Source organism: Oncorhynchus gorbuscha, linkage group LG05, assembly GCF_021184085.1.
Source record: "Oncorhynchus gorbuscha isolate QuinsamMale2020 ecotype Even-year linkage group LG05, OgorEven_v1.0, whole genome shotgun sequence".
In the NCBI taxonomy this organism is placed as follows: Eukaryota; Metazoa; Chordata; class Actinopteri; order Salmoniformes; family Salmonidae; genus Oncorhynchus; species Oncorhynchus gorbuscha.
The window spans coordinates 74,352,372-74,378,853 of NC_060177.1; the positions used below are offsets into that span (position 1 = coordinate 74,352,372).

The 26,482-nt window shown below is 42.1% G+C and overlaps 1 protein-coding gene across 3 annotated transcripts; it reads left to right on the forward strand.

The window, feature by feature from the left end:
* Window positions 1-90: 90 nt before the first annotated feature.
* Window positions 91-24,788, forward strand: mxd1 (MAX dimerization protein 1). 3 transcript variants are annotated; one of them, XM_046351135.1, is made up of 7 exons: window positions 91-2,423; window positions 3,644-3,724; window positions 4,472-4,571; window positions 11,877-11,906; window positions 15,815-15,929; window positions 18,730-18,889; window positions 19,191-24,788. In XM_046351135.1, the coding sequence occupies exons 2-7, from the start codon at window positions 3,658-3,660 to the stop codon at window positions 19,388-19,390; spliced, it is 672 nt and encodes a 223-aa protein (XP_046207091.1). In that variant the 5' UTR covers window positions 91-2,423; window positions 3,644-3,657; the 3' UTR covers window positions 19,391-24,788. The 3 variants fall into 3 exon arrangements, with proteins under 3 accessions (XP_046207091.1, XP_046207090.1, XP_046207092.1); XM_046351134.1 differs by having other exon boundaries at window positions 91-3,724; XM_046351136.1 differs by having other exon boundaries at window positions 91-3,724; window positions 4,475-4,571.
* The last annotated feature ends 1,694 nt before the right edge of the window (window positions 24,789-26,482 follow it).

The following is a 26,482-nucleotide window of genomic DNA, read 5'->3' on the forward strand; positions in this document are numbered from 1 at the left end:
AAAGCTCTAAGTGGGATAGTTAATTGATTGCTGAAAGGTATGAGAATATTTTTGAAGGCAAGTATTTTAATGAGTGGGATTTGAGCACAAACCCCTCTTCAGTTGTGTTCAAATTCCCTCTTGGCTCATTTCTCATGTCATCTTCTGTATATGGTTTTAAGGACAAATGGTTGAAATCAGCAGTTAGCCTTCCTATCGCCTTTGACCACAACGTCTGCTGTCATTTCTATTAGTTTCCCAACAATTCTACTTGTTGAATCTCCACCATTTGTCGTCACCAAACGGATGTATTCATTAGTTGCATACTGTTCCCTTTTCATTCAGTGAGCTATATTTTCTGTTCGGTTCCCTACGTGATGTACTGCTCACGGCTGACGTTTGTGTTCTGTCTTGCCTCCCCCTTGATCACACCTACAGCGTCATTGTGTTTTGCTACACCAGAAGTACATTCATTTCCAATGGAACGCTGTGTTTGCCTTGCAGCATTGTTCTGTGTGGTTCATAGGTTGGATTTATTGAATGTATGCATCAAATTGTATGTGTAGATGTCTTGACAGAAATGGTAGAAAGTGAATGTTAAACTTTTGTTCCACACATCCAGATGCTGCATACCATTTTGCGAAATGATGGTTTAGGCGTGCTCAAGCCGTAGTCTTTTTTTGCATACTACACTGAACAAAAATTAAAAAGCAACATATAGTGCTGATCCCATGTTTCATGAGGTGACATGAAAGATCCCATAAATGTTCCATAGGTACACAAAGCTTATTCTGGGGACAAAAAAATAAATAAAAATGCCACTTTAAAATGTTCAGTTTTGCCACAATGTCTGATGGATTGTGCAATTGGCATGCTGACTGCAGGAATGTCCACCAGAGCTGTTGCCAGAGCATTGAATGTTAATTTCTCTACCATAAGCCACCTCCGTGTAACCATGCAAGCCCAGGACCACCTCCAGGCTTTTTCACCTGTGGGATCGTCTAGGTGCGGAGGAGTATTATATTTTTTATTTTACCCCCTTTTCTCCTAATTACAATTATGTCTGATCGCTGCAACTCCCCAACGGGCTTGGGAGAGGCGACGGTTGAATTATGCGTCCTCCAAAACATGACCCGCCAAACTGCGTTCATTAACACCAGCCTGTACTAATGTGTGGGAGAAAACACAGTTCAACTGACAACCAAGTCAGCCTGCAGGCGCCCGGCCAAGTAAAGCCCTCCTATCCCGGACGACGCTGCACCACTCTATGGGACTCCTGGTCACAGTCCGGGATCGAACGCGGGTATGCAGTGATGCTTCAAGCATTGCGATGCAGTGCCTTAGACCACAGCAACATTCAGGAGGCCCTCTTAAGTATTTCTGTCGGTAAAAAGGCCCTTTTGTGGGGAAAAACTCATTCTGATTGGCTGATATGCACCCCTGCCTAGTCGTGAAATCCATAGACTAGGGCCTAATGAATTCATTTAAATTAACTGATATCCTTGAACTGTAACTCAGCGAAATCTTACAAATTGTTGCGTTTATATTTTTGTTCAGTATAGTACAGTCGCACTTAATTGCATTCCAATTAAATGGATGCAATTCTGGGCATTTTGATCCAATTCTAACTGAACATCACAACTGAATCTTCCTAAAGTGTAATCGAACTATGGCGCAGTCAAGCACGCATAAAATATATTTTGCCACCACATACAATTCAACGCTGGCTCTTGCCCTCATAGTATGTCAATTTCCTAACCTGCTTTCAATCAACAACCTATGTGGTTTTCAGGCATATTTGGAGATTCCAAGTGGTTATGGGTCTTCTGAAGTAAATTTACCCGAACGGGAATTTGAGGACTGTTCTCTCTTGTCATGGTTTCTAGAATTCACATTTTTTAAAATAGTTATGGTTTAAAAAAAATGCTCAATGACTTCTGCAGCAAAACTTGCTTCTGCATTACCTTGTAAGAAAAACAATTCCTTGTCACTATACAGACCAGGGGGGCGGCTGGTAGCTTAGTGGGTAGAGCGTTGGACTAGTGACTGGAAGGTTCCAAGATCGAATCCCTGAGCTGACAAGGTAAACATCTGAACAAGGCAGTTAAACCACTGTTCCGTCATTGAAAATAAGAATGTGTTCTTAACTGACTTGCCTAGTTAAAAAAAGGTAGAAAATACAAATGTAAAGTTAGGGGCACTGGTTCATGCAAACCTGTCAGGCGGAGTGTATACAATTTAGACCACTCCATTGGTCCTTAATAAAAATCGCCACTCACTATTGGGGGACTTGCAAAACCAAGTGCCCCAATAGTGGCGCAGCATGTGAATTCCGCAAACCACTCTAAATAAAGCAAACAACACTGAAAAACCAATCACCAGTGTACAGCGAAAGCAGCATGTCGCCCCGTGCGAGAGTTGTTGACGAATCGCGATTTGACTCGGTGAGAACAATCACGCCAAAACACTTACTTGGTCCCAACAACAGTAGAGAAACAAGACTCCACTGTGGCTCTTTTCCTGTAACAATGATATGATGGCGCGAAAATGTTAATTCCGCACATGACAGCCCTGTTGGTGTTACTATTTAGGATACCCAATCGCATCACAGCTCACATAGGGCGCGTTCGTAAATTCACTCCGATTTCAGAGAACTCTCGTCTGAGTGCAGAATAACGAATGGATTAACGAATGTCCAGTGCCAGTAAACGTAAGGGGAAAAAAGCGTCCCTACACAACCCTACACCTCGGCCAGAGCGTCCAGTGTGCGCTCCGAGAGCGTAACGCTCTGAATTTACGAACGCCCAGAGCGCACTCGGTCACTCCAGGGTCAATTTACGAACGCACCCATAAGCTCTCTGGCAAACACAGTAGTTTACCAGCAAAACTGCTGTCGTTTATATAAACGCTATTGCAAGTTAGCAGTTTATTTAGCTTCTCTTTTGACCTAGTATTTTTTTAAATAAACATTTTCGTGTCAGCCTTTGCAGCTCGAGACGACCCACACGTGATCGGCCAGCATAACTAGGCGCTTGTTAGTTACAGTATTTGAATTTGACGAGGCTATTTTGACGTTGGATAGCTAACTATATTCGCTGGTTCAAAATTTCGAATAGATTTCGAATAGATCTCACATGAATGTTTTAAATATATGGTTATCACAAGTGTACCTCATTTTGATATTTAAGGCAGACTGTATGAAGTTAATTTGTTAACCGGTTAGACGTTAGTTTTTCTTTCCAGCTTGAGCTGCTGTACATTTTCTGTTCGGCTAATAAATTATAACGTCATTTGCTTTTGAGAGCCATCTGCGGATTGTCATTTTTACTTTTTCAAGAACAAGGCTTTCTGCCTGAAATATTTGTGTTAGGGATTCCACAAACATTTTAGCTAGCTAGCATTTAGCTTGCTTGCACCCGTAACAGCGATTGTAACCACGAGCCAGCATCGGCCAAGCGAATTAGTATTTAGTCAAAGTATTTAGTCAATAATTAAGTTATCAAGAGAAGTATCACACACACCGATAACTGACTTCTGTTGTCGAGAATTTGCATCCATCTTTGCTTATTTTCATTACCGAAAGTGAAGTACCCTGACTAGCCACAGTCAGAAGCAGTTGAGTAGCTAGCTATCCAAATTCTGAATCTGATTGTCATTTTATCAGTGTTATTGTTGAAAATGGCGGCGATCGAAATGGTGCAGATGTTGATCGAAGCAGCAGAATACCTTGACCGCAGAGAAAGAGGTACAGTGTTAACATATTTAGCATTTTGTGTATCATATTGTTTTTATATCATTAGTGAGCTACCCTGCCTCATTTGAATTGCTGGGGAGTGCACCTGTCAATCCATTTACCAGGTTCATTATAAATGATTGATTATTGATGTAGACCAGATTTAAAAAAACATTAATTAATAATTGCATTGTACATCGAATAAGGGGGCCAGCTGGCAGCAATATGCTCACAGCAACAACAAATGCACAGCAGCAAAAACAGTCGACCATGCAGGGGATATTTTCTATTACAAACACTTTGAAGTATAATGTTGCAATTTTACTGACATGCAGAAATGACCATGTTTGATCGAAAAATATATTATTTGTCACATTCAAACGGGAAAGCTTCATGCTTGCGCCAATGGATTTGATCTTGATGTTCTGTCCAGACGATTTCCCACCTCTCCCTTCTCTCTTTTGTGGTTAGGCTGGGGAGCCAGCAGGGTTTACACCAGTTCAGATGACATCATTGGCTGAAAAGGGGGGAAATTATCATAATTCGAGATTGTATGTTAATACTCAAGCTATATAACTACAAACGTGATACAAATAATAGTTAACTTTTTACCTAGCTAAAAAATACAGTATTCCCTCATCTCACATTTATGGCTCTGTTTTCATTGGAATGTCTATGGTTGCATTGAATGCATTCATTGCACACTGTGTTGTTAATTACAGTGATGGATTGATTTATATCCTGCTAATTTATTTCCAGAAGCTGAACATGGCTATGCCTCCATGTTACCTTTCACCAGCAGCAAAGAGAAGGACAGCTTGAAACGGAAAAATAAAAGCAAGAAGAACTCCAGTAGCAGGTATAGTCATTTGAGCTAGTTCTGTCTATACGTCCTTGTGTAGAGTAAACCCCCTCAAGGGAATACCCTATAACTGCAAGATCAGTTTTTCAGAGAACAAGACCTTTGCGTTGTCCAGTTTTAGCCCCAACAGTGACCCAGATGGGAAAAATATTAATCCGATTCAGACAGAATTTAGCAAGTACAATAGTGGGGAATCTAAGCCATTTGAGGTCGATCAAGGTGTCCAAGGATAAACTGTGGCAGTTCACCCTGACGGGCGTCCCTCCTGGAAAGACAGGACACCCTCACCCTGCCTGGCCAATTGTCTTGTCTGTCTTTCTGGTGTTATCCAGCTTACCTACAGTGCCTTGCAAAAGTATTCACCCCCTTCGGCATTTTTCCTATTTTGTTCCATTACAACCTGTACTTGAAATGGATTTGGATTTCATGTAATGGACATACACAAAATAGTCCAAATTGGTGAAGTGAAATGTAAAAAAAAAAATAACTTGTTGGGAAAAAAAAGTTAAACAGGACAGTGGTGCGTGCATAAGTATTCACCCCCTTTGCTGTGAAGCCCCTAAATAAGATCTGGTGCAACCAATTACCTTCAGAAGTCACATAATTAATGAAATAAAGTCCACCTGTGTGCAATCTAAGTGTCATATGATCTGTCACATGATCTCAGTATATATACACCTGTTTTGAAAGGCCCCAGAGACTGCAACACCACTAAGCAAGAGGCGCTACCAAGCAAGCAGCACCATGAAGACCAAGGAGCTCTCCAAACAGGTCAGGGACAAAGTTATGGAGAAGTACAGATCAGGGTTGGGTTATAGAAAAATATCAGAAACTTTGAACATCCCACGGAGCACCATTAAATCCATTATTAAAAAAAGGAAAGAATATGGCACCACAACAAACCTGCCAAAAGAGGGCCGCCCGCTAAAACTCACAGACCAGGCAAGGAGGGCATTAATCAGAGAGGCAACAAAGAGACCAAAGATAACCCTGAAGGAGCTGAAAAGCTCCACAGCTGAGATTGGAGTATCTGTCCATAGGTCCACTTTAAGCCGTACACTACACAGAGCTGGGCTTTAAGGAAGAGTGGCCAGAAAAAAGCCGTTTGCTTTAAAAAAGAAAATGAGCAAACACGTTTGGTGTTCATCAAAAGGCATGTTGGAGACTCCCCAAACATATGGAAGAAGGTACTCTGGTCAGATGAAACTAAAATGTTGCTTTTTAGCCATCAAGGACAACGCTATGTCCAGCGCAAACCCAACACCTCTCATCACCCCGAGAATAGCATCCCCAGCTGTGGGGATGTTTTTCATCGGCAGGGACTGGGAAACTGGTCAGAATTGAAGGAATGATGGATGGCGCTAAATACAGAGAAATTCTTGAGGGAAACCTGTTTCAGTCTTCCAGAGATTTGAGACTAGAACAGAGGTTCACTTTCCAGCAGGACAATGACCCTAAGCATACTGCTAAAGCAACACTCAAGTGGTTTAAGAGGAAACATTTAAATGTCTTGGAATGACCTAGACCTAGGTCCAATTGAAAAGCTGTGGTATGACTTATAGATTGCTGTACACCAGCAGGAACCCATCCAACTTGAAGGAGCTGGAGCAGTTGTACCTTGAAGAATGGGCATAAATCCCAGTGGCTAGATGTGCCAAGCTTATTACCTATTACTTCTATAGACCTACCACTTCAATAGACCTTACCACTTTTTATTTCACCTTTATTTAACCAGGTAGGCTAGTTGAGAACAAGTTCTCATTTGCAACTGCGACCTGGCCAAGATAAAGCATAGCAGTGTGAACAGACAACACATAGTTACACATGGAGTAAACAATTAACAAGTCAATAACACAGTAGAAAAAAAGGGGAGTCTATATACAATGTGTGCAAAAGGCATGAGGAGGTAGGCGAATAATTACAATTTTGCAGATTACCACTGGAGTGATAAATGATCAGATGGTCATGTACAGGTAGAGATATTGGTGTGCAAAAGAGCAGAAAAGTAAATAAATAAAAACAATATGGGGATGAGGTAGTTGAAAATGGGTGGGCTATTTACCAATAGACTATGTACAGCTGCAGCGATCGGTTAGCTGCTCAGATAGCTGATGTTTGAAGTTGGTGAGGGAGATAAAAGTCTCCAACTTCAGCGATTATTGCAATTCGTTCCAGTCACAGGCAGCAGAGTACTGGAACAAAAGGCGGCCAAATGAGGTGTTGGCTTTAGGGATGATCAGTGAGATACACCTGGAGCGCGTGCTAAGGATGGGTGTTGCCATCGTGACCAGTGAACTGAGATAAGGCGGAGCTTTACCTAGCATGGACTTGTAGATGACCTGGAGCCAGTGGGTCTGGCGACGAATATGTAGCGAGGGGAATATAGAGACATACCAAGAGACTTGCAGCTGTAATTGCTGCAAAAGGTGTCTCTACAAAGTATTGACTTTGAGGGAGTGAATAGTTTTGCACACTCAAGTTCTGTTTTTTAGTAATATTTATTGTTTGCTTCACAATTTAAAAAAATATTTAGCATCTTCAAAGTGGTAGGCATGTTGTGTAAATCAAATGATACAAACCAATCATTTTTTTTTTTTTATTCCAGGCTGTAAGGCAACAAAATAGGAAAAATGCCAAGGGGGTGAATACTTTCGCAAGGCACTGTAGACACCTAGTTGTGAAAACAGCCTCCTACAGTGGTCTTAACCTAGGCCTATATGTGTTAAGGTGTAAAGGAGGGGTTGTACTGGTCTATTTATACCTAAGCCTCAGTTCATTGTAATAGGAACCTGCTGTTATTACAATATTTGGTTTGGACTGATGGGTCGCTTAGTTGTCCAGCTTGGGCTGACAGAGCCACCAGTACATACAGTGGGGCAAAAAAAGTATTTAGTCAGCCAACAATTGTGCAAGTTCTCCCACTTAAAAAGATGAGAGACCTGTAATTTTCATCATAGGTACACTTCAACTATGACAGACAAAATGAGAAAAAAATCAAGAAAATCACATTGTAGGATTTTTAATGAATTTATTTGCAAATTATGGTGGAAAATAAGTATTTGGTCACCTACAAACAAGCAAGATATCTGTCTCTCACAGACCTGTAAACTTCTTCTTTAAGATACTCCTCTGTCCTCCACTCGTTACCTGTGTTAATGGCACCTGTTTGAACTTGTTATCAGTATAAAAGACACCTGTCCACAACCTCAAACAGTCACACTCCAAACCCCGCTATGGCCAAGACCAAATAGCTGCCAAAGGACACCAGAAACCAAATTGTAGACCTGCACCAGGCTGGGAAGACTGCATCTGCAATAGGTAAGCAGCTGGTTTGAAGAAATCAACTGTGGGAGCAATTATTAGGAAATGGAAGACATACAAGACCACTGATAATCTCCCTCGATTTGGGGCTCCACGCAAGATCTCACCCCGTGGGGTCAAAATGATCACAAGAACGGTGAGCAAAAATCACAGAACCACAAGGGGTGACCTAGTGAATGACCAATGGAGCTGGGACCAAAGTAACAAAGCCTACCATCAGTAACACACTACGCCGCCAGGGACTCAAATCCTGCAGTGCCAGACGTGTCCCCCTGCTTAAGCCAGTACATGTCCAGGCCCGTCTGAAGTTTGCTAGAGAGCATTTGGATGATCCAGAAGAAGATTGGGAGAATGTCATATGGTCAGATGAAACTAAAATATAACTTTTTGGGAAAAACTCAACTCGTCGTGTTTGGTGTACAAAGAATGCTGAGTTGCATCCAAAGAACACCATACCTTCTGTGAAGCATGGGGTTGGAAACATCATGCTTTGGGGCTGTTTTTCTGCAAAGGGACCAGACGACTGATCCGTGTAAAGGAAAGAATGAATGGGGCCATGTATCGTGAGATTTTGAGTGAAAACCTCCTTCCATCAGCAAGGGCATTGAAGATGAAACGTGGCTGGGTCTTTCAGCATGACGATGATCCCAAACACACCACCCGGGCAACGAAGGAGTGGCTTCGTAAGAAGCATTTCAATGTCCTGGAGTGGCCTAGCCATTCTTCAGATCTCAACCCCATAGAAAATCTTTGGAGGGAGTTGAAAGTCCGTGTTGCCCAGCAACAGCCCCAAAACATCACTGCTTTAGAGGAGATCTGCATGGAGGAATGGGCCAAAATACCAGCAACAGTGTGTGAAAACCTTGTGAAGACTTACAGAAAAGGTTTGACCTCTGTCATTGCCAACAAAGGGTATATAACAAAGTATTGAGATAAACTATTGACCAATACTTATTTTCCACCATAATTTGCTAATAAATTCATTACAAATCCTACATTGTGATTTTCTGGATTTTTTTTCTCATTTTGTATTTCATAGTTGAAGTGTACCTATGATGAAAATTACTCCATCTTTTTAAGTGGGAGAACTTGCACAATTGGTGGCTGACTAAATACTTTTTTGCCCCACTGTATGTCTGTTAGAATGGAACAATTTCTACTTTAAGATGTTTTTTTCCCAAGTGTAATATTTGTGTGTGGTCACAAGCATTCTATTGTGAAGGCTGTCATGGCTAACTGCAATCTTAGTATATTGTCTAGGCAACAAATAACATTGGATTGCTTTCCTTAGGTTCACATGAACCACTTTTTATTTTACACATAGAGACTGATCATGTAGATCATATTCTTTGTTGTTGAATTAGTTAAAACCGGCATTTCCCCCTAACAGGGATTTTTGTCACCTTTTTGGGCCCTCACCAGTTTGCATCCCTGAAATATGCAAAAACTAGGATGGGTTTCTGATATTACTAAGATTGTGCCTTTGGCTTTTGGACAACGAAAGAAAGTTGATATGAAAACCAATAGAACAGGAGAGAAATACTGTAAAACTTTTCTGATTGATAGTTTAGCTGTTGTTGTTAGCTGCTTCATGCTGCTCCTCTCTCTAGACTCCTACTGCTCCCTGCAGCCTGTCTGTGAGTTGCTTAGAAACGAGTCTCCGCTCTTGCTCACAGCTAACTCTTGACTAGAGACAGCCTTTAGTTGACGCTAGAAAGCTACTTTCTAACCCTAAACTCACTGTACATTAGCTACTATTTTTGGCAAAATAATAATTCCAGTCAACCAAGGCACTGGTCCAGTTTTATGACTGACACGATTTGTTAAATTCTGACACCAATTTAATTCCACATAATTATACAAATTAACCTATAAACTGATAAGCATGACAGGACAAGTCTTTATTTTCTGCAGCTAACAGACTAACAGGAAGCAGAATCTGAATTGAATTTAAAATAAAGGAAGTATCATTTAAATTAAATCTGAATGAATGATTCTAAACATCATCATAGAACATGTTATTTTGGCATGTATGGTTACCAATACCATGTAGCATGTAGCATAAGATTGAAAACGGATTCTCCTACAAAATCATTTAAATAATTTCAGTGGTCTGGAAATATTATAGGATCATGTTTAGAGTTGTCATTAATAATTTATAATTCCCTTAAAGATAAAAAAAAATATATATATATATATATACACATATATATAAGAATGGATCAAATCAAACACTACAGTATGGAAGGGAACAATCTAACATCTCATGACAAAGAAAAATGTAATAAAATATTTGTCAAATTAATGAGACTCATGTTTCATGTCTTGGTTGAATTGTTATTTTTTTCTATTCAAATTCTGCTTGATGTGGGGTGTGGTCAATTCAAATTCATTGTTTTCAATTCAGGAATTCCGAATTGACCTCAACCCTGCTCTGCAGATTATTTCAGAAAAAGACACTTGACTGGCTTCCTGGCACTGTGTGGAGCCTGAAGAGTGAAATCTGTGTGTCTGTGTGCCCTTGTTGGTAGAGCTGGTAGGACCTTAGGCTGTTGGTGAACGGTGCAGTACACTGCAATGCAGGAGGCCTTTAAATTATCTCTCTTATCTATATGACCATCGCTTTCTCTCGTTCTCTCACCGTCTCTTTTGTTTGCTCTGTGAGGGGGCGGTATCAGCTAAGGTGAACTGGGAGAAGAGTGAGGGTCTGATTTATGGGGAGATGGGCCAGAGAATCACATTTTATTGGTCACATACACATATTTAGCAGATGTTACTGCGGGTGTAGCGAAATGCTTATGTTCCTAGCTGCAACAATGCAGTAATATCTAACACTTCACTACAATACACACACATCTAAAGTAAAATAATGGAGTTAAGAAATATATAAATATTAGGACGAGCAATGTTGGAGTGGCATTAATTTAAAATACAGTAGAATTGAATACAGTATATACATATGAAATGAGTAAGGCAGTATGGAAACATTAAAGTGACCAGTGATTTTATGTATATAGGGCAGCAGCCTCTAAGGTGCAGGGTCAAGTAACCAGGTGGTAGCCGGCTAGTGATGGCTATTTAACAGTCTGATGGCCTTGAGATTGAAAAACAGCTTTTATCTCTCGGTCCCAGCTTTGATGCATACTCTGATTTCATACTCTTCCTGGGGAGCTACAGTTGGGTAGGGAGGAAGCTCATAGGAGTGTTCTTGGGGACCTCAGGAGAGAAATTGGGAGGGGTTGGTGGACAAGATTATGGCTATGTTGTGTAAATGGTGGTGTTGTTGCCACTGATGTCTTTCAGGGGAAAGCATGAAGGGACCAAGGACTAGTTGGCAGGGTGAAGGCTTTCTGTCTACAAGCTGCACAGAGACTTCTGTAGCAGCATGGGGTGTGCTGGTGAGACGCTGCATGGGCTGTTCTAAGGAGGGCAGGGGGCCTTGGATACGACAGGCACTTGTTCTTGTTTGATCTTGTGCAGGTCATTATATCAACTATTACTCCGTTCTTAGGGTGTGGAAAGAGACTCTTAACTGTTCAGAGACGTTTCACAGCCTGGAGCCTTGTGGCTCCCCTATGTTCCACAATCCCCTCATCCAGACCAGAGTGCTGACCTCTGCTAACTTGTGGGCCAAACCTTGTGAGAGCGGGGTTCACAAGGTTGGGTGACCTGAGAGAGGAGGATGGATGGAAGTCTGCTAGCGACATGGGGAGGCTTCCTCAAAGTCCTCCAGGCTGCTGCAGCAGGTGGTGGAAGGGGGTCCATGCTACTGAGTTCCTTCAGAGAGCTGCTGGGAAATGGGCAGAGACTGGGCCGAACACAAGCCTCTCTCTCGCTTTAACAACTCCATGGCTGACTGCAGTGGTGGCAAACAGAGAGGAGAGGAAGGTTTAAAGCACTTTACTGAAGCACACTGAATTTACTTGGCGACGATTTGTACGGGTAGTTTCTAATCTCTGTGTCCCTCTTGTCTGTTTACAGATCCATACACAACGAGATGGAGAAGAACAGGTAGGTCGAATCCCACATCAAGTTCTCTGTCTCTTTCTGTCTCTCCGTCTCTCTCCTCATTCCCACATGGATAGTTAGGAGCACCAGAGAGTTATTACCGGGAAATGAACAGTGCAGAATGATAACCCTACTGCTTATCCTACAAGGGACCACTGGTCTCTCTTTGGCCTCTCCCTGGCTGTGCCTGGTCTCTCTTTGGCCCACTAACACACTGCCGGAGGAGAGAACAGTGAGACTCATTCCCTCTGTCAACTTCTGTGTGTGTGTGTGTGTGTGTGTGTGTGTGTGTGTGTGTGTGTGTGTGTGTGTGTGTGTGTGTGTGTGTGTGTGTGTGTGTGTGTGTGTGTGTGTGTGTGTGTGTGTGTGTGTGTGTGTGTGTGTGTGTGCTCGAATGAACCCACTTAAAACGCCTACCACCCTGTCTCAGTCCAAGTCCTCTGTTACAGTGAGTCCCATAGCAGCTTAGCCTGCCTGCCTGGTGGAGCTGGCCACTGTGTAACCTGACTCTGTCACGTTATGGCATCCCAGTGTTCTGCCCTTTGGACTAGTTCATACTAAGCTAAGCCTTGGGCCAGCTGAGGAACATCGCCTGGATGTGTTCCACTCCGTTGTGTATTTGTTTGTCTCCTGTGTGTTTATTGGAGAGCGAGAGGGGGTGTGTGTGTTTTCCACAGTGGCTCTGTGTCGCTCTCTCACCCAGGAGCATTAGAATAGTTATTACTCATTCATGCTGCAGTTGAAATTGATAAACACATACTATGATCACATATCCCTCTGGAGTACTCCCAGTACCAAATATTCTCCATACACCTAGCCTTGAGCTTCCAATAACATTTTAAATGTTCTCAACTAGCCCACATTTGTGCAATTTCACCCCACTCATGCACACGTGGCCTTTGGGGTGCACACACACAAACACACACACACACACACACACACACACACACACACACACACACACACACACACACACACACACACACACACACACACACACACACACACACACACACACACACACACACACACACACACACACAAAATTGGTTGTACCTCCTCCCGCCTGCCTGTGTGTGCATGTAGCAGCCTCCAGTTGGAGGTGTTTTATGTGTGTTGTGTAGCATGATCTTGTGGTCATCTTTAGCTGCACAGAGAGAGTGGGAAGTGAGGAGAGGAGATAAAGGGGATAAATAAAGGGATACAGAACAGCTTAATGTAAATCTAGTGATCACCTCTCCTCTATGTTTAGTAACAATGTTGTTCAAATGTACATGGAACTACAGATGTCGGATCTTAATTTGATCGCTGAGAATTTTCCTTCTGCATCAGGAAATTCAAATGAGCCTTATGAATCCCTGAAAATGAGCAGTTCTCTCTCTCCATGCGGGGGCAGTCGAGTCATTGAGGTTTGCTATCAAAATAATATTCTCTCTCTCGCTCGCTCAAACACTAGGCCCTAATACTGCAACATTCAAATGTATAAACAAGTATCTGAAATTCAGCCATACATATCAACAACTGTCTTTTTGTATAGCTTAATAACACACGGTCTCCGCTAGGCTACAACATACAAGTGTCAAGTGTTTCCTAAGGTTATGAATGAACTGTCAAAATAGAGTTGAATCTGGGTTGGTCTAGCGGTTAGGGCCGCTGCCTTCACGTATAGGCCTACCGTGTTGCTGTGGGTTCCATTCCGGCCCATGCACTTCTGGCACAAATAACGCAATTCCCCTGATTGACTTGATTAAGTTACACATTTCAAATGTGGACAGTCAAGGGATATTTTACCCATGATCTTGATAAGAAATTACCATACGAGAAAGTTTCAGATAACATAAATAGGAAACAAATTACATAATAACAATAGGCTACACCCAACATTAGTTTCCATTCATACACAGTGTCAGGTAAATTGCCACAGTAGATTTGCTGTGGTAAACAAGGAAATTAGTTGTCCTATTGAACGGAATAATTGTCAATCGCCCTTAGTCTGTTCAAACAGGGCTACGCTGTTCTGATGACAACACCAACCAGATGGTGAAACACTGGTTTTGAAGTTCACAGGCGGGGCTACCTCATCACGTGGCCATGACCGACTCATGTACGCTGCACAAGCAGGACGAGGTAACCCCAACATCTTTTAGGGAGTGGCAATGAGGTTACCAAAAGTGGTTGTAATTGAGATCAGCATTGTGGTTGAATTAGCTGTCGATTTTAATCTAGTGCCATTGATGGTTGCAACTTGCAATAGGCCATTTGATTATATTCCAACAGGCTACATTCTGTAGGCTACCCATTAGCCTATCCATTGTCATATAATACAAGGTGTGAAAACCTATAATGGACTACTGTTTGTTTCACTGGCTGAGTTGAGAAGCTCATCAGTTGATTGACAGATGTAGTTCTACTGTAGAGCGATAAACTTTCCTCCAGTGTGGATGCTCTAGTTAGGCTATGTATCATTTTGATGGTCTTTAGTGTGGATTGGAAGCCTGTATTGTGTGGCTTTAATATATTCATTTTGTAAAGCTGTCAAGATGTTTATGCATTTGAGCCTATCCAAAGACGATTTCGTTGAGCTGAGACACTTTTCTCTGATGTGTATATTCAGACTTCGTTTTACTTCTTGAAAACATTGAAATAAATGCAATTTACCCCCCAGAGTCGATGTCCGCGCGCCCCCGCGGAAGTCTAATTAGCATAATTTAAAATATTGTGTTTAAACTAGACATACAATGAGCTCCAAAATTGTTGAGACAGTGACTTTGTGTTTGTTTTCGCTCTGTATTGCAGCACTTAGGGACTTTGACGTCAAAGTGCAGACTGTCAATTTAATGAGAGTTAGACGCACAAATATTATACATGTATTGGGGGTATGATATTTGTGCATCCTCTATGAATACTGATGATACATAGGCATGTTGTTTTGAATGATTTTGTTTGAAGCCTTTCCCAAACCATAGCCCACCCCTAACCTTAATCACTCGGAATGAATGCCTAAACTGTTAACCCATTTTTAGTTGTTTCTGTTTTAACCTTGTAACCACAGATAATTAATGCAGCAAAAATAGACATTTGTTCATGAGTCAAAGGGCAGTGGGCCAGATTCGAACCCATGCCGTCTCTGGCAATATGTGTGCCGGGTTAAGCAGCTGTAACCCACTGGACCACATAGGCACTGATATAACCAAACATGTATTCTGCTTATTGCTTGCCTTCAACATATATAATAAAACAATTTATCTATAAAAAATGTTTCCCTAATGAAAAATACATCTACCCCCTACAAATGTTAGTTTATTAGAACCCACATAAGAACTCACACGAGATGCGCTGTAGTCTTCAATTAGCCTACATAAGATATACTGTACGTATGGGACTGCACTGTATACAAACACCGCTTCTGGCTGCCCCCTGGTGGCGATTCTAAATATTTATTCTGATATTAAAATTCTCCTGCAACGAAAGGGTTCAAATTAAGATTGGACATCTGTATAGAAGATGATTCCACTGTACATGTGACTTGGTTTACCATGTTTGAAAATAATCAAATACATTCCTCTTCAAAATGGACCTACATGTCTTCAAGTGTTTGTTGTTTAGGCCTACTCGCACTCATTCCCTTACCAGAACAGATTCAACATTTCTGGAAGACTGTTTGATGCAGTCCATTTGATTTATAGAGTCATGAGAAAGTGCAGGCCCTAGACAGGCACAAGTTTGTGGATGAAAGTGATCATAGGTCAGGGGTGAAATTACTGCAGAAGAGCTAAAGGGAGCGAGAGCTGACTCCATATGAGGTGAACAATGACTGCTGAGAGGGTTTAAGGGAACTGATTTAATTATGCTTCTCCTTTCGCTCTCCTCTCTCTCTCTCTCTCTCTCTCTCTCTCTCTCTCTCTCTGCAGAAGAGCACACCTACGGCTGTGTTTAGAGCGATTGAAATCCCTCGTTCCATTGGGACCAGACTCCAACAGGCATACCACCCTCAGCCTGTTGATGAGGGCCAAGAAACATATCGGGGTGTGTGTGCCGGGAAGTAATCAGTGCCAAGTGGTTTCTGATTCAAGAGGGCAATTTGATTGACCATTGTAGAGGTCAGAAGAGGGGGCTTGTCTGTTTCTGCCTTAACTAACCCCTTTGCATGGTTACACCAACAGTTAGCCTGGCTAGCTAGAGGGTAATGAGTATAGCATTAACTCTGGTGAGTGACTGGTGTACAGCTAGGGTTGTTGTAGAGTACGCAGCTCAGTTGGTTAGGTGATTAAGGTGGAGTGAAGTGGCAACTTGTTAAAAAGTAAACCCTGCATCACTCAAGGACCAGGGTTACCTACCCTGTATAGAGCAGGGATTTTTAAAAAACATTTTATTTTTTTCTCGCCTGAGTAGTCTCATTTCACTGCCAAAAATAAAATTAAACCATCTCGTGTTCAGAGAAATAACAACACAATGTCAAATACAGGTAGACTAGTCAAATAATTAACATCCAATCACATTAACCGTTACTCTCTCGGGAATTCCACTAACGGTCCGTATGTAGCCAAACATAGCTGCTGCTCATGTTGTTATCTGTACTGATGGCGCAAAAGCCATGACAGGGAGACATAGTGGAGTGGTAACGCACGTGCAAGCAGTTGCTCCTGACGCGACTTGGGTACACTGCAGCATCCACGAAAGGCTCTTGCTGCCAAGGGAATGCCTGACAGCTTGAAAGACGTTTCGGACACTACAGTAAAAATGGTTAACTTTGTTAAAGCAAGGCTCCTGAACTTGTGTTTTTTCTGCACTATGCAATGATATGGGCAGCGACCATGTAACACTTTTACAACATACAGAAGTGCGCTGGTTATCAAGGTGCAAAGTATTGACATGTATTTTTAAATTGAGAGACAAGTTTAAAGTTTCCTTTACTGACCATCATTTTCTCTTGTCTGACTGCTTGCATGATGACGAGTTTCTCACACGACTGGCCTATCTGGGTGATGTTTTATCTCGCCTGAATGATCTGAATCTAGGATTACAGGGACTCTGCAACTATATTCAGTGTGCAGGACAAAATTGAGGCTGATTAAGAAGATGGAGCTCTTCTCTGTCTGCATTAACAAGGACAACACACAGGTCTTTCCATCATTGTATGATTTTTTTGTGTGCAAATGAGTTCAAGTTTACGGACAATGTCAAATGTGGTATAGCGAAGCACCTGAGTGAGCTGGGTGCTCAATTACACAGCTACTTTCCCGAAACGGACGACACAAACCACTGGGTTCGTTATCCCTTTCATGCCCTGTCTCCAGTCCACGATATCTGAACAAGAGCCTCATCAAAATTGCAACACGCGGTTCTGTGAAAATTGAATTTAATCAGAAGCCACTGCCAGACTACTGGATTGGGCTGCGCTCAGAGTGTCCTGCCTTGGCAAATCGTACTGTTAAGACACTGACGCCCTTTGCAACCACGTACCTATGTGAGAGCGGATTCTCGGCCCTCACTGGGATGAAAACTAAATACAGGGACAGACTGGGAAATGATTTAAGAGTGAGACTCTCCAATGCAACCCAACATTGCAGAGTTATGTGCATCCTGTTATTTTGTCACACCGGGTTATGACAAAAACTCACACTCATTCTTATGTTTAAAAAATGTATCGTATATTGTGTGTGGCAGGCTTACAATGATGCCATTTGAGAGTGCCCTGGTGCTAGAGGGGGTACTTAGCTGGAGGTTGAATGTTTGAAGGGGTACGGGACTATAACAAGTTTGGGAACCACTACTGTAGAGGAACCAGTCCATGGTTAACTATGTGTGGATGAGGCCAGTACAGTATATTAAAGTTAACTGTCCAGTGTGTCCAGATGTCTAAAATTGTAATTAAGTATGTTATAGTGTTGAGCAATTAACCAAAATGTAGGTTATTTTTCAGTTTTTAAACAACTAATTGACTAACGTCGGTACAATTATTTCAATTCCAGTTTGTTCATTTTTTTCTGAGCTCAATGCACACATTGCACAGCTTCTCTAGAGATAATCAGATACAGTCTGAACTGTGCAAAGTAGTAGGGATTTGTAGTTTTCAACAGGCCAATATTCTACATAGTTTCGTGCATAAATCGTGGTAATTCACTAAAATTACCAATATCCATTTTACATTTACTTGTCCATTCTCTGATTCTTTCATGATCTAAGTGATTGAGAGTTGGTATTCAGCAGTCAAAAAATATGCCTTATTTACTTTGAAGAACTACTAAAATTGTGATTTTGTCAGACAGCATAGGCAGCTGCTCTATAGAAATGAGATGAGGTCTTAGAATGAAATAATAGTCATCAAATAAAACAAATATAATACACACAACATCTGAAATATTTTATTAAAATAATGTGAGTATACAATGATTAATAAGTGGTAATGGAAAGTCACTACCATCATGGGATTTTTATTAATAGGTTTATTCTGTGTTAGAGCATTCCACGCAAATAATCGAAATCGAAGGACCGTGATAATCTTTTAATAATTTAACCGAAACCGAACAGACCAAAAAGCACTAATCACTCAGCACTAGTTTGTTAAAAAGCAGCTTTTCTGTTGGAATGGATGAGTCAACATTTATTTGAGTTAACAGAATATGAACGTTTAAAAGTTAGATTTTCACTGGACAGTTACTTTACTGTATCACTGTTACATACAGTACTGAGGTCAGAGGTTGCAGGAGGGCAAGAGGAGATGGTAGCATGTTTTAAAGTAGCTGCCACAAAGCGCGCACACACAAAGTGAGGATGTTGTCTGACTGTGTAATGCTGTCTGACTGTATGTGTGTGTCTGCTGTAGAGGTTGGAGGAGAGCGAGCGGAGAGCCCAGCATACCTTAGACCAGCTGCAGAGGGAGCAGAGGCACCTCCAACGACGTCTGGAGCAGCTAGGGGTGGAGAGAACACGTATGGACAGCACAGGATCCACCGTCTCCTCCGACAATCCAGATGCAGACCAGGGTGAGCACACACGCCAGACATGACCAAAATTAGCTGGCACTGTAAATCTTTTTTTGTTGATGGCCATGGCTGTTATGTTCACCAATGTATAGATAAAGACACTGTTCAGTGATGTAGGCCATCATTGTAAATAAGAATGTGTTCTTAACTGACTTGCCTAGTATAAAAATGTTACATATGAGAAATATGGCGCATCCCACATTGGTAATCCAAGGTAGTTCTGTTGTGGGCACAGTAGAGATTACATTGTAGCTGCCGTGTGTTTTAGGGTGATAGTATTAATCTGTAGTGTGTGTAACAGAGGAGGAGCTGGATGTGGACGTGGAGGGGACTGACTACCTGCTGGGGGATCTGGAGTGGAGCACCAGCAGTGTGAGTGACTCTGACGAGAGGGGAAGCCTGCGCAGCAGCTGCAGTGATGAGGGCTACTCAAGCGCCAGCCTGCGTCTGCAGAACCAGAAAACTCAGGAGAACGCCAAGCAGTTGGGCTGTAGCCTATAAGAGCACAGCCCTCAACCTCTGGCCCATGTGCAACGGCGTCCCTCTATCGTCAAGTTAACTCGCGCCCACCAACCAGTCTCTGCCAATCAGACCTCACCTCCAGCAGGACTGGCCTTCTGACAAAGCCCTCTCCTCCAGCTCTATTCCACCTCTCTTTCCCCCTCAGACCTCCAACACCTGAGACACCCATCATCCCATTTCAACCGTCCATCGGCCAACCAAAATGGAAGATCTGCACATTCAGAGCCTCTGGCTCAATAAGATGAGTAGTATTTGGAAGACACCCCTCCGTCCATCCCTTTCTGTGTCCACCACCTCCGTCCCTACCTGCTCTGCTGTCAGTTTCAGTGTAAGAGCAGAGAGGTGACTTGACTGTTTTCACGTATCCATGCTGTTTCCCCCTTCCAGCTCCCAGCGTCTGAGAACGAAAGACTTCAGCTAGAGAATGTTATTACAACACTACACCTACAACTCACTGCCCCCCTCGACCCCCAGCTCTAGCTCCCATCTCGCCCATATCTCCCCTCTATAGGTGGTGGTACAAACAATCAGCGCATGGATGGTATTTAGCACTTAGAGACAGTATAGGAAGGGATTGTCTGGGTCAAAGAGCTGTGGTCATTGTAATCAATATACTGTATGTCTCCTTAAAAGACATTGCAGCTATTGTAGTAATGTTATCAGGTGTAGTCTATTAGAAAGTCTTTATGGTAAATAATTGTCTACCTGCACTGTCTACATGTAAAGTCCTCACTGGGAGTTCTACAACACTAAGCACGGGTGTGATTTGATGTCATCCATGTTCCACAACCACTTCATTGTTGCGATCGGCAGCAATACATCAATCCCTCTCTCTACCTGGCTTAGCGGTTGGATAGATACCTCCATGTTTTTAGCTCTTATAATGGGGGGCTATTACATTTTAGTTTTTATTTTGGCATACCCTGTACTTTCAAATCCTCACCTGCCATTCTGAATTTTTATGAGGAAAAATAAATTGAGGACAAAAACTTGTTATGAAGAATGCGCAGCATGAGATTGTTATGGGGTATCTTTTATCTTCCTCTCCCTGATGGCGATGGCGTCTAACTCATCTTTTAATGTGATGGTCTGTGTTGCTGCTAGTCATGTCCTGTAGCCAGTGGTAGTCACTTGAATATGTGTTGAAGTTATACAGACAGACAGTAAATTACCGGTAATTGTTGAAAGTAGACCAGTGGAGGGATTAAAGCACATTCCATGTTCCAGAGAAAGTAGACCAGTGGAGGGATTAAAGCACATTCCATGTTCCAGAGAAAGTAGGCCAGATGGAGGGATTAAAGCACATTCCATGTTCCAGAGAAAGTAGACCAGTGGAGGGATTAAAGCACATTCCATGTTCGAGAGAAAGTAGGCCAGACGGAGGGATTAAAGCACATTCCATGTTCCAGAGAAAGTAGACCAGTGGAGGGATTAAAGCACATTCCATGTTCCAGAGAAAGTAGACCAGTGGAGGGATTAAAGCACATTCCATGTTCCAGAGAAAGTAGACCAGTGGAGGGATTAAAGCACATTCCATGTTCCAGAGAAAGTAGGCCAGATGGAGGGATTAAAGCACATTCCATGTTCCAGAGAAAGTAGGCCAGATGGAGGGATTAAAGCACATTCCATGTTCCAGAGAAAGTAGGCCAGATGGAGGGATTAAAGCACATTCCATGTTCCAGAGAAAGTAGGCCAGATGGAGGGATTAAAGCACATTCCATGTTCCAGAGAAAGTAGACCAGTGGAGGGATTAAAGCACATTCCATGTTCCAGAGAAAGTAGGCCAGATGGAGGGATTAAAGCACATTCCATGTTCCAGAGAAAGTAGGCCAGATGGAGGGATTAAAGCACATTCCATGTTTCAGAGAAAGTAGACCAGTGGCGGGATTAAAGCACATTCCATGTTCCAGAGAAAGTAGACCAGTGGAGGGATTAAAGCACATTCCATGTTCCAGAGAAAGTAGACCAGTGGAGGGATTAAAGCACATTCCATGTTCCAGAGAAAGTAGACCAGTGGAGGGATTAAAGCACATTCCATGTTTCAGAGAAAGTAGACCAGTGGAGGGATTAAAGCACATTCCATGTTCCAGAGAAAGTAGACCAGTGGAGGGATTAAAGCACATTCCATGTTCCAGAGAAAGTAGACCAGTGGAGGGATTAAAGCACATTCCATGTTCCAGAGAAAGTAGACCAGTGGAGGGATTAAAGCACATTCCATGTTCGAGATAAAGTAGGCCAGATGGAGGGATTAAAGCACATTCCATGTTCCAGAGAAAGTAGGCCAGATGGAGGGATTAAAGCACATTCCATGTTCCAGAGAAAGTAGACCAGTGGAGGGATTAAAGCACATTCCATGTTCGAGAGAAAGTAGACCAGATGGAGGGATTAAAGCATATTCCATGTTCCAGAGAAAGTAGACCAGATGGAGGGATTAAAGCACATTCCATGTTCGAGAGAAAGTAGGCCAGATGGAGGGATTAAAGCATATTCCATGTTCGAGAGAAAGTAGGCCAGATGGAGGGATTAAAGCACATTCCATGTTCGAGAGAAAGTAGGCCAGATGGAGGGATTAAAGCACATTCCATGTTCCAGAGAAAGTAGGCCAGATGGATGGATTAAAGCACATTCCATGTTCCAGAGAAAGTAGGCCAGATGGAGGGGTTAAAGCACATTCCATGTTCCAGAGAAAGTAGGCCAGATGGAGGGATTAAAGCACATTCCATGTTCCAGAGAAAGTAGGCCAGATGGAGGGATTAAAGCACATTCCATGTTCCAGAGAAAGACCAGTGGAGGGATTAAAGCACATTCCATGTTCCAGAGAAAGTAGACCAGTGGAGGGATTAAAGCACATTCCATGTTCCAGAGAAAGTAGGCCAGATGGAGGGATTAAAGCACATTCCATGTTCCAGAGAAAGTAGACCAGTGGAGGGATTAAAGCACATTCCATGTTCCAGAGAAAGTAGACCAGTGGAGGGATTAAAGCACATTCCATGTTCCAGAGAAAGTAGGCCAGATGGAGGGATTAAAGCACATTCCATGTTCCAGAGAAAGTAGACCAGTGGAGGGATTAAAGCACATTCCATGTTCCAGAGAAAGTAGGCCAGATGTAGGGATTAAAGCACATTCCATGTTCCAGAGAAAGTAGACCAGTGGAGGGATTAAAGCACATTCCATGTTCCAGAGAAAGTAGACCAGTGGAGGGATTAAAGCACATTCCATGTTCCAGAGAAAGTAGGCCAGATGGAGGGATTAAAGCACATTCCATGTTCCAGAGAAAGTAGGCCAGATGGAGCATTACCTTCATCCATATTTATGAGGGAGTGTTTTCGGTTTTTAAAGCCAGGAAGGTTCTAGCTACCTGCTTCAGGTTACCCACAAGCAGAACACAACAGATGTGCTGACTTGCTTTGCCTTTGGGTCAGAGCACAGTACAAGCAAGATCAATGTCTTGTGAGTTTGTTCACCTCTGGAAAGAAAAGAGCAGAAAGGCTACTGTACACTAAAGATACTCTCCTCTGCCTTGTCTATATACTTAGATATTGTTTATGCAAAATGTTATGTTTATGTAAATAGTTTACGCGGAAAGATCTGTTTATTTAAAAAAAAAATATTTATATTAGATGTAAATATATAGATATATCTATTTAATTGCTTGTCGCTTTACTAGTTTTTGTTGTGAGGGTTTCAATGTATAGTTGGTTTGCACAGCAAAGTCGATCCAGAGCTTTTTAGATCTGTAATTTGTGCCTATAGGCTTTTGTGTCCTTTCAAAATTGGCACGGTGCTCCTAGAATTGAAATTGTTTTATTTGTGGTTGATTATATTTATCTATTTCAAATATATCCTCTTTGTCAACAGGTAAATAATGCAAAAAAAATATAGATTAATATAAAAATGTATTACATTGAAAAGAGGAGCTGGCGTGTGTGTTTGTGCTTTGGCATTGCTGGGATGGTGGGAAGTTACAGTGGGCTTTCTCCCTTTGTGCCTGGGGACCTTCAACAAAATGGCTTCTCCACCCAAGAGATTATAACACATTGTAGAAAGAGGAGGAATTGGTGGGTTCAATAACCAGGGGATAAGATGGGGAGGCTTGCAGCAGCATTTGAATGTAGTCGACTAGCCTATAATATATCTCCCCCTGCACTGTTGCAGCACAATGCCAAAGGAACCTCAAACTGTGTCACTGCAGAATCTCGTTAGAACGGGAAGACGGTTGGTACACACCAAAAAAATCCTTACAAAATAGGAGTATGATTGTTTAGTCTATTTGTGTGGAATGCTGCACTTCTACGTCATTTTAAAACCCTATCCAAAAAGAGAACCATGTAGCCATGCTAGAAGGGGAATGTTGTGAATTGAGTACACGACTCAGACTGGTGCTATGGGGCAGGTGTATGTATGTCTTGTCACTGTCTTCAGAGAGAAAATATAATGGTTTGGGAGGGTTGTTTTTAATGGCAAAACACTGTCGCATTTGTATGGATGTTTTTATTGGTTTACTATTAAAAAGGTGAAAAACAGTATCGCTTTTCAAAGAAAACCTAATGTATTATTAAAGCTAAGCATGGTCTGTTATTGGGGAGCCCCACACTCCTCTCCTTCCCTCTCTCCCTGTCCATGGCCTGTTTTATATGTCTTCCACTCCTACCTGTGTGTGAATGTGACTTCCATAGAGAAGAGATCCTGATTCATTTCTATGGTGGTTCCCCACCGTCCTCCACATGCTGTGGACCAGCCACCATGGTGCAGAGGGAGCCTGAGGGAGCAGACTGGGCTGTGTAGTATAGCTGTAGCTGTCCTCCCACCCTGTATAACACTCTTAACACCCTCGGTGCTTCAGCCTCTGCCTTAAGAGCAGGTGTAGATTCTTAAAAAAGAACAAGAGATCAATGCAGTTGGCTTCTGTGTAGTCCAGTGTAAGCTATATAGGATATCATCCTGGGAATTCTCTTTTTGGTTTTGTTGTGTATATTTGGGTTACGTTCGTACGAAGTGGCTTAAGCCTTAAAACAGACAGATGTAAGAGAACCATAGTAAAGTATATATTATACACGTTCATATATATAATATAGGTGTAGACATGTTATTACAAAAAAGGTCATTATTTTCATTGTAACTGTGTCTCAGGTGTTGCTCTCCCTCACACACACACACACAGACATACACACGTTGTCATACACACATCAGAACAGACTCTGCCTTTTGAAGGAAGGGTTTATGTCAAACTATAAAAAGGTGGACATTTTCTGCACACATTTTTTAGAACTAGGGATTTTAAACTTTGTGAAAACAATCTTTGGGAAGTGTGGTGCAGTCATTTCTATTTGCCAGTGATATAAAAGGAATAAAACCATTTGAAAGCCTTGTTTACCTAGCCACTTTCCTTGTCTTTGTGTTCATGGCTCATTCTGATTATTTGAAATATGTATTTATTTCTGCTTATGCTGATATGTGGCTGTCTTGCTTACCTTAATTTAATGCACTGACTAAGTTGCTCTGGAAAGGGTGTTTGCTAAATGACCGTAATGTCAATCTAATGCAGAACATCCCTATATACTATAGTAGTAAAAATGCAAATTGACGATATAGGGGATCTTCAGCTTTGCTTGGAGACCTTGTCAATGTGGAGGAATGCCAGACGGGAAAACAAAGCTACCATCTTGGGAGGTAATCAAAGCTAGCTCTCTGGCAAGCAGAATAAACAGAAAACAGACAGTTCCGAATAACACAGAAATACAATTTCATTATCTTGGCACCTTTGTGACAGTCCGTCCTTGTCCGGTTGCCCACAGAGATAGAGGAGAGTGCGGTGTGGATATTCTAGTGTGGGTTGCTGTCTAACACTTGATGAAAGGATTCCAGCAGGCTTCTGACCCTTCCCTGGTGACTGAGATGAGGTATTCTTCCAATATCTAATTCAGACTGGAATAATATGTCCAGATCAGTCTGTATGAGATGCTATGTGCTTCTAGCCTACTGGCCAAAGGAAATCTGAAGCCATATTCTGTTCTGAACTAGTGTTTTGATAGACTCCAGCAGTGCAGAAGAGGCATTGACTTTTTAAAGTATTTTGACCTCACCTGTTGGATCCCCCAGCACTTTCCTCAAGATATATTCCTAAAGAGGTAATGTGAGTGAGTCTGTCTACCCTCCCAGGTGGTGGTAGTAGATGGGGTAGGGGAGCAACAACTGTCAAGGAAAACCTTGAACATACACAGACTCAACACAAAATACATCAATGGACAGTCTGAATGCCATCCGTGACATTACATGGGGCTTAAATGTTTTGCATTGCAGTGCTGTCCCTAAATCCTTTCCCACAACCCTTCTCTACCTGATATAGTACTGTCTTTGTCATTGCTACTGTCTACTTGATGAGTGTACAAAGGAGGGATTTATCAATTAAGTCTTTATTTTTCATGTGTGCATCTATGCCGTAATGAGTGTGTTTGTGTGTCGTGTTTACATTCCGTCAGTGGGTTCAGAGACCCATCTCTCTCCCCGTTAATGTCAAATTAGGAAAATCTATCAGTTTATTTCAACCCTGCAGACCCAATTTACCACAACCTTTACCACCACACTGACCACGCACACAGCCATGACATGCAGGCAGCACACACACACACACACCTCTGCTTGAATGACACATTGAAACAATTACAACACACACCATGCCCTTGGGAAATAAACATCGACTACACAACATTTATGGGCATGGACTCACCAGGACAGCCACTGAGAGGGTTGGCGCTCAGGCTAGAAAGGGAGGTGGTTTGTGCATAGGAGAAAACATATATAGAGTGTTCAAATCATTGACCACTGCACATGCTTGCTATTGATATTCTACCTAAATGTTTAGAGACTCACATTCACAACAGTCACACTCTTATTAAAACATAAAAACGGGCATATGAAACACTAACTAAAGCTGTGTTCTATTCTCTCTGTAAGATAAATTGCCTAATTTACAGCACCAAATACAGAATACTGTCTCATAGTGATTACGTGTCGTAGAATACTGTATAATGGAACTGTTAAGAGAGATGGGACATGACTGATCATCCCATC

Excerpts from the sequence above, each read along its gene's own strand:
- mxd1 (XM_046351134.1), top strand. The coding sequence starts at position 3,658 with ATGGCGGCGATCGAAATGGTGCAGATGTTGATCGAAGCAGCAGAATAC. Across the intron at positions 4,572-11,876 it reads AAGAAGAACTCCAGTAGCAG|ATCCATACACAACGAGATGG; the intron begins GTATAGTCATTT and ends GTCTGTTTACAG. Across the intron at positions 15,930-18,729 it reads GGGCCAAGAAACATATCGGG|AGGTTGGAGGAGAGCGAGCG; the intron begins GTGTGTGTGCCG and ends TGTCTGCTGTAG.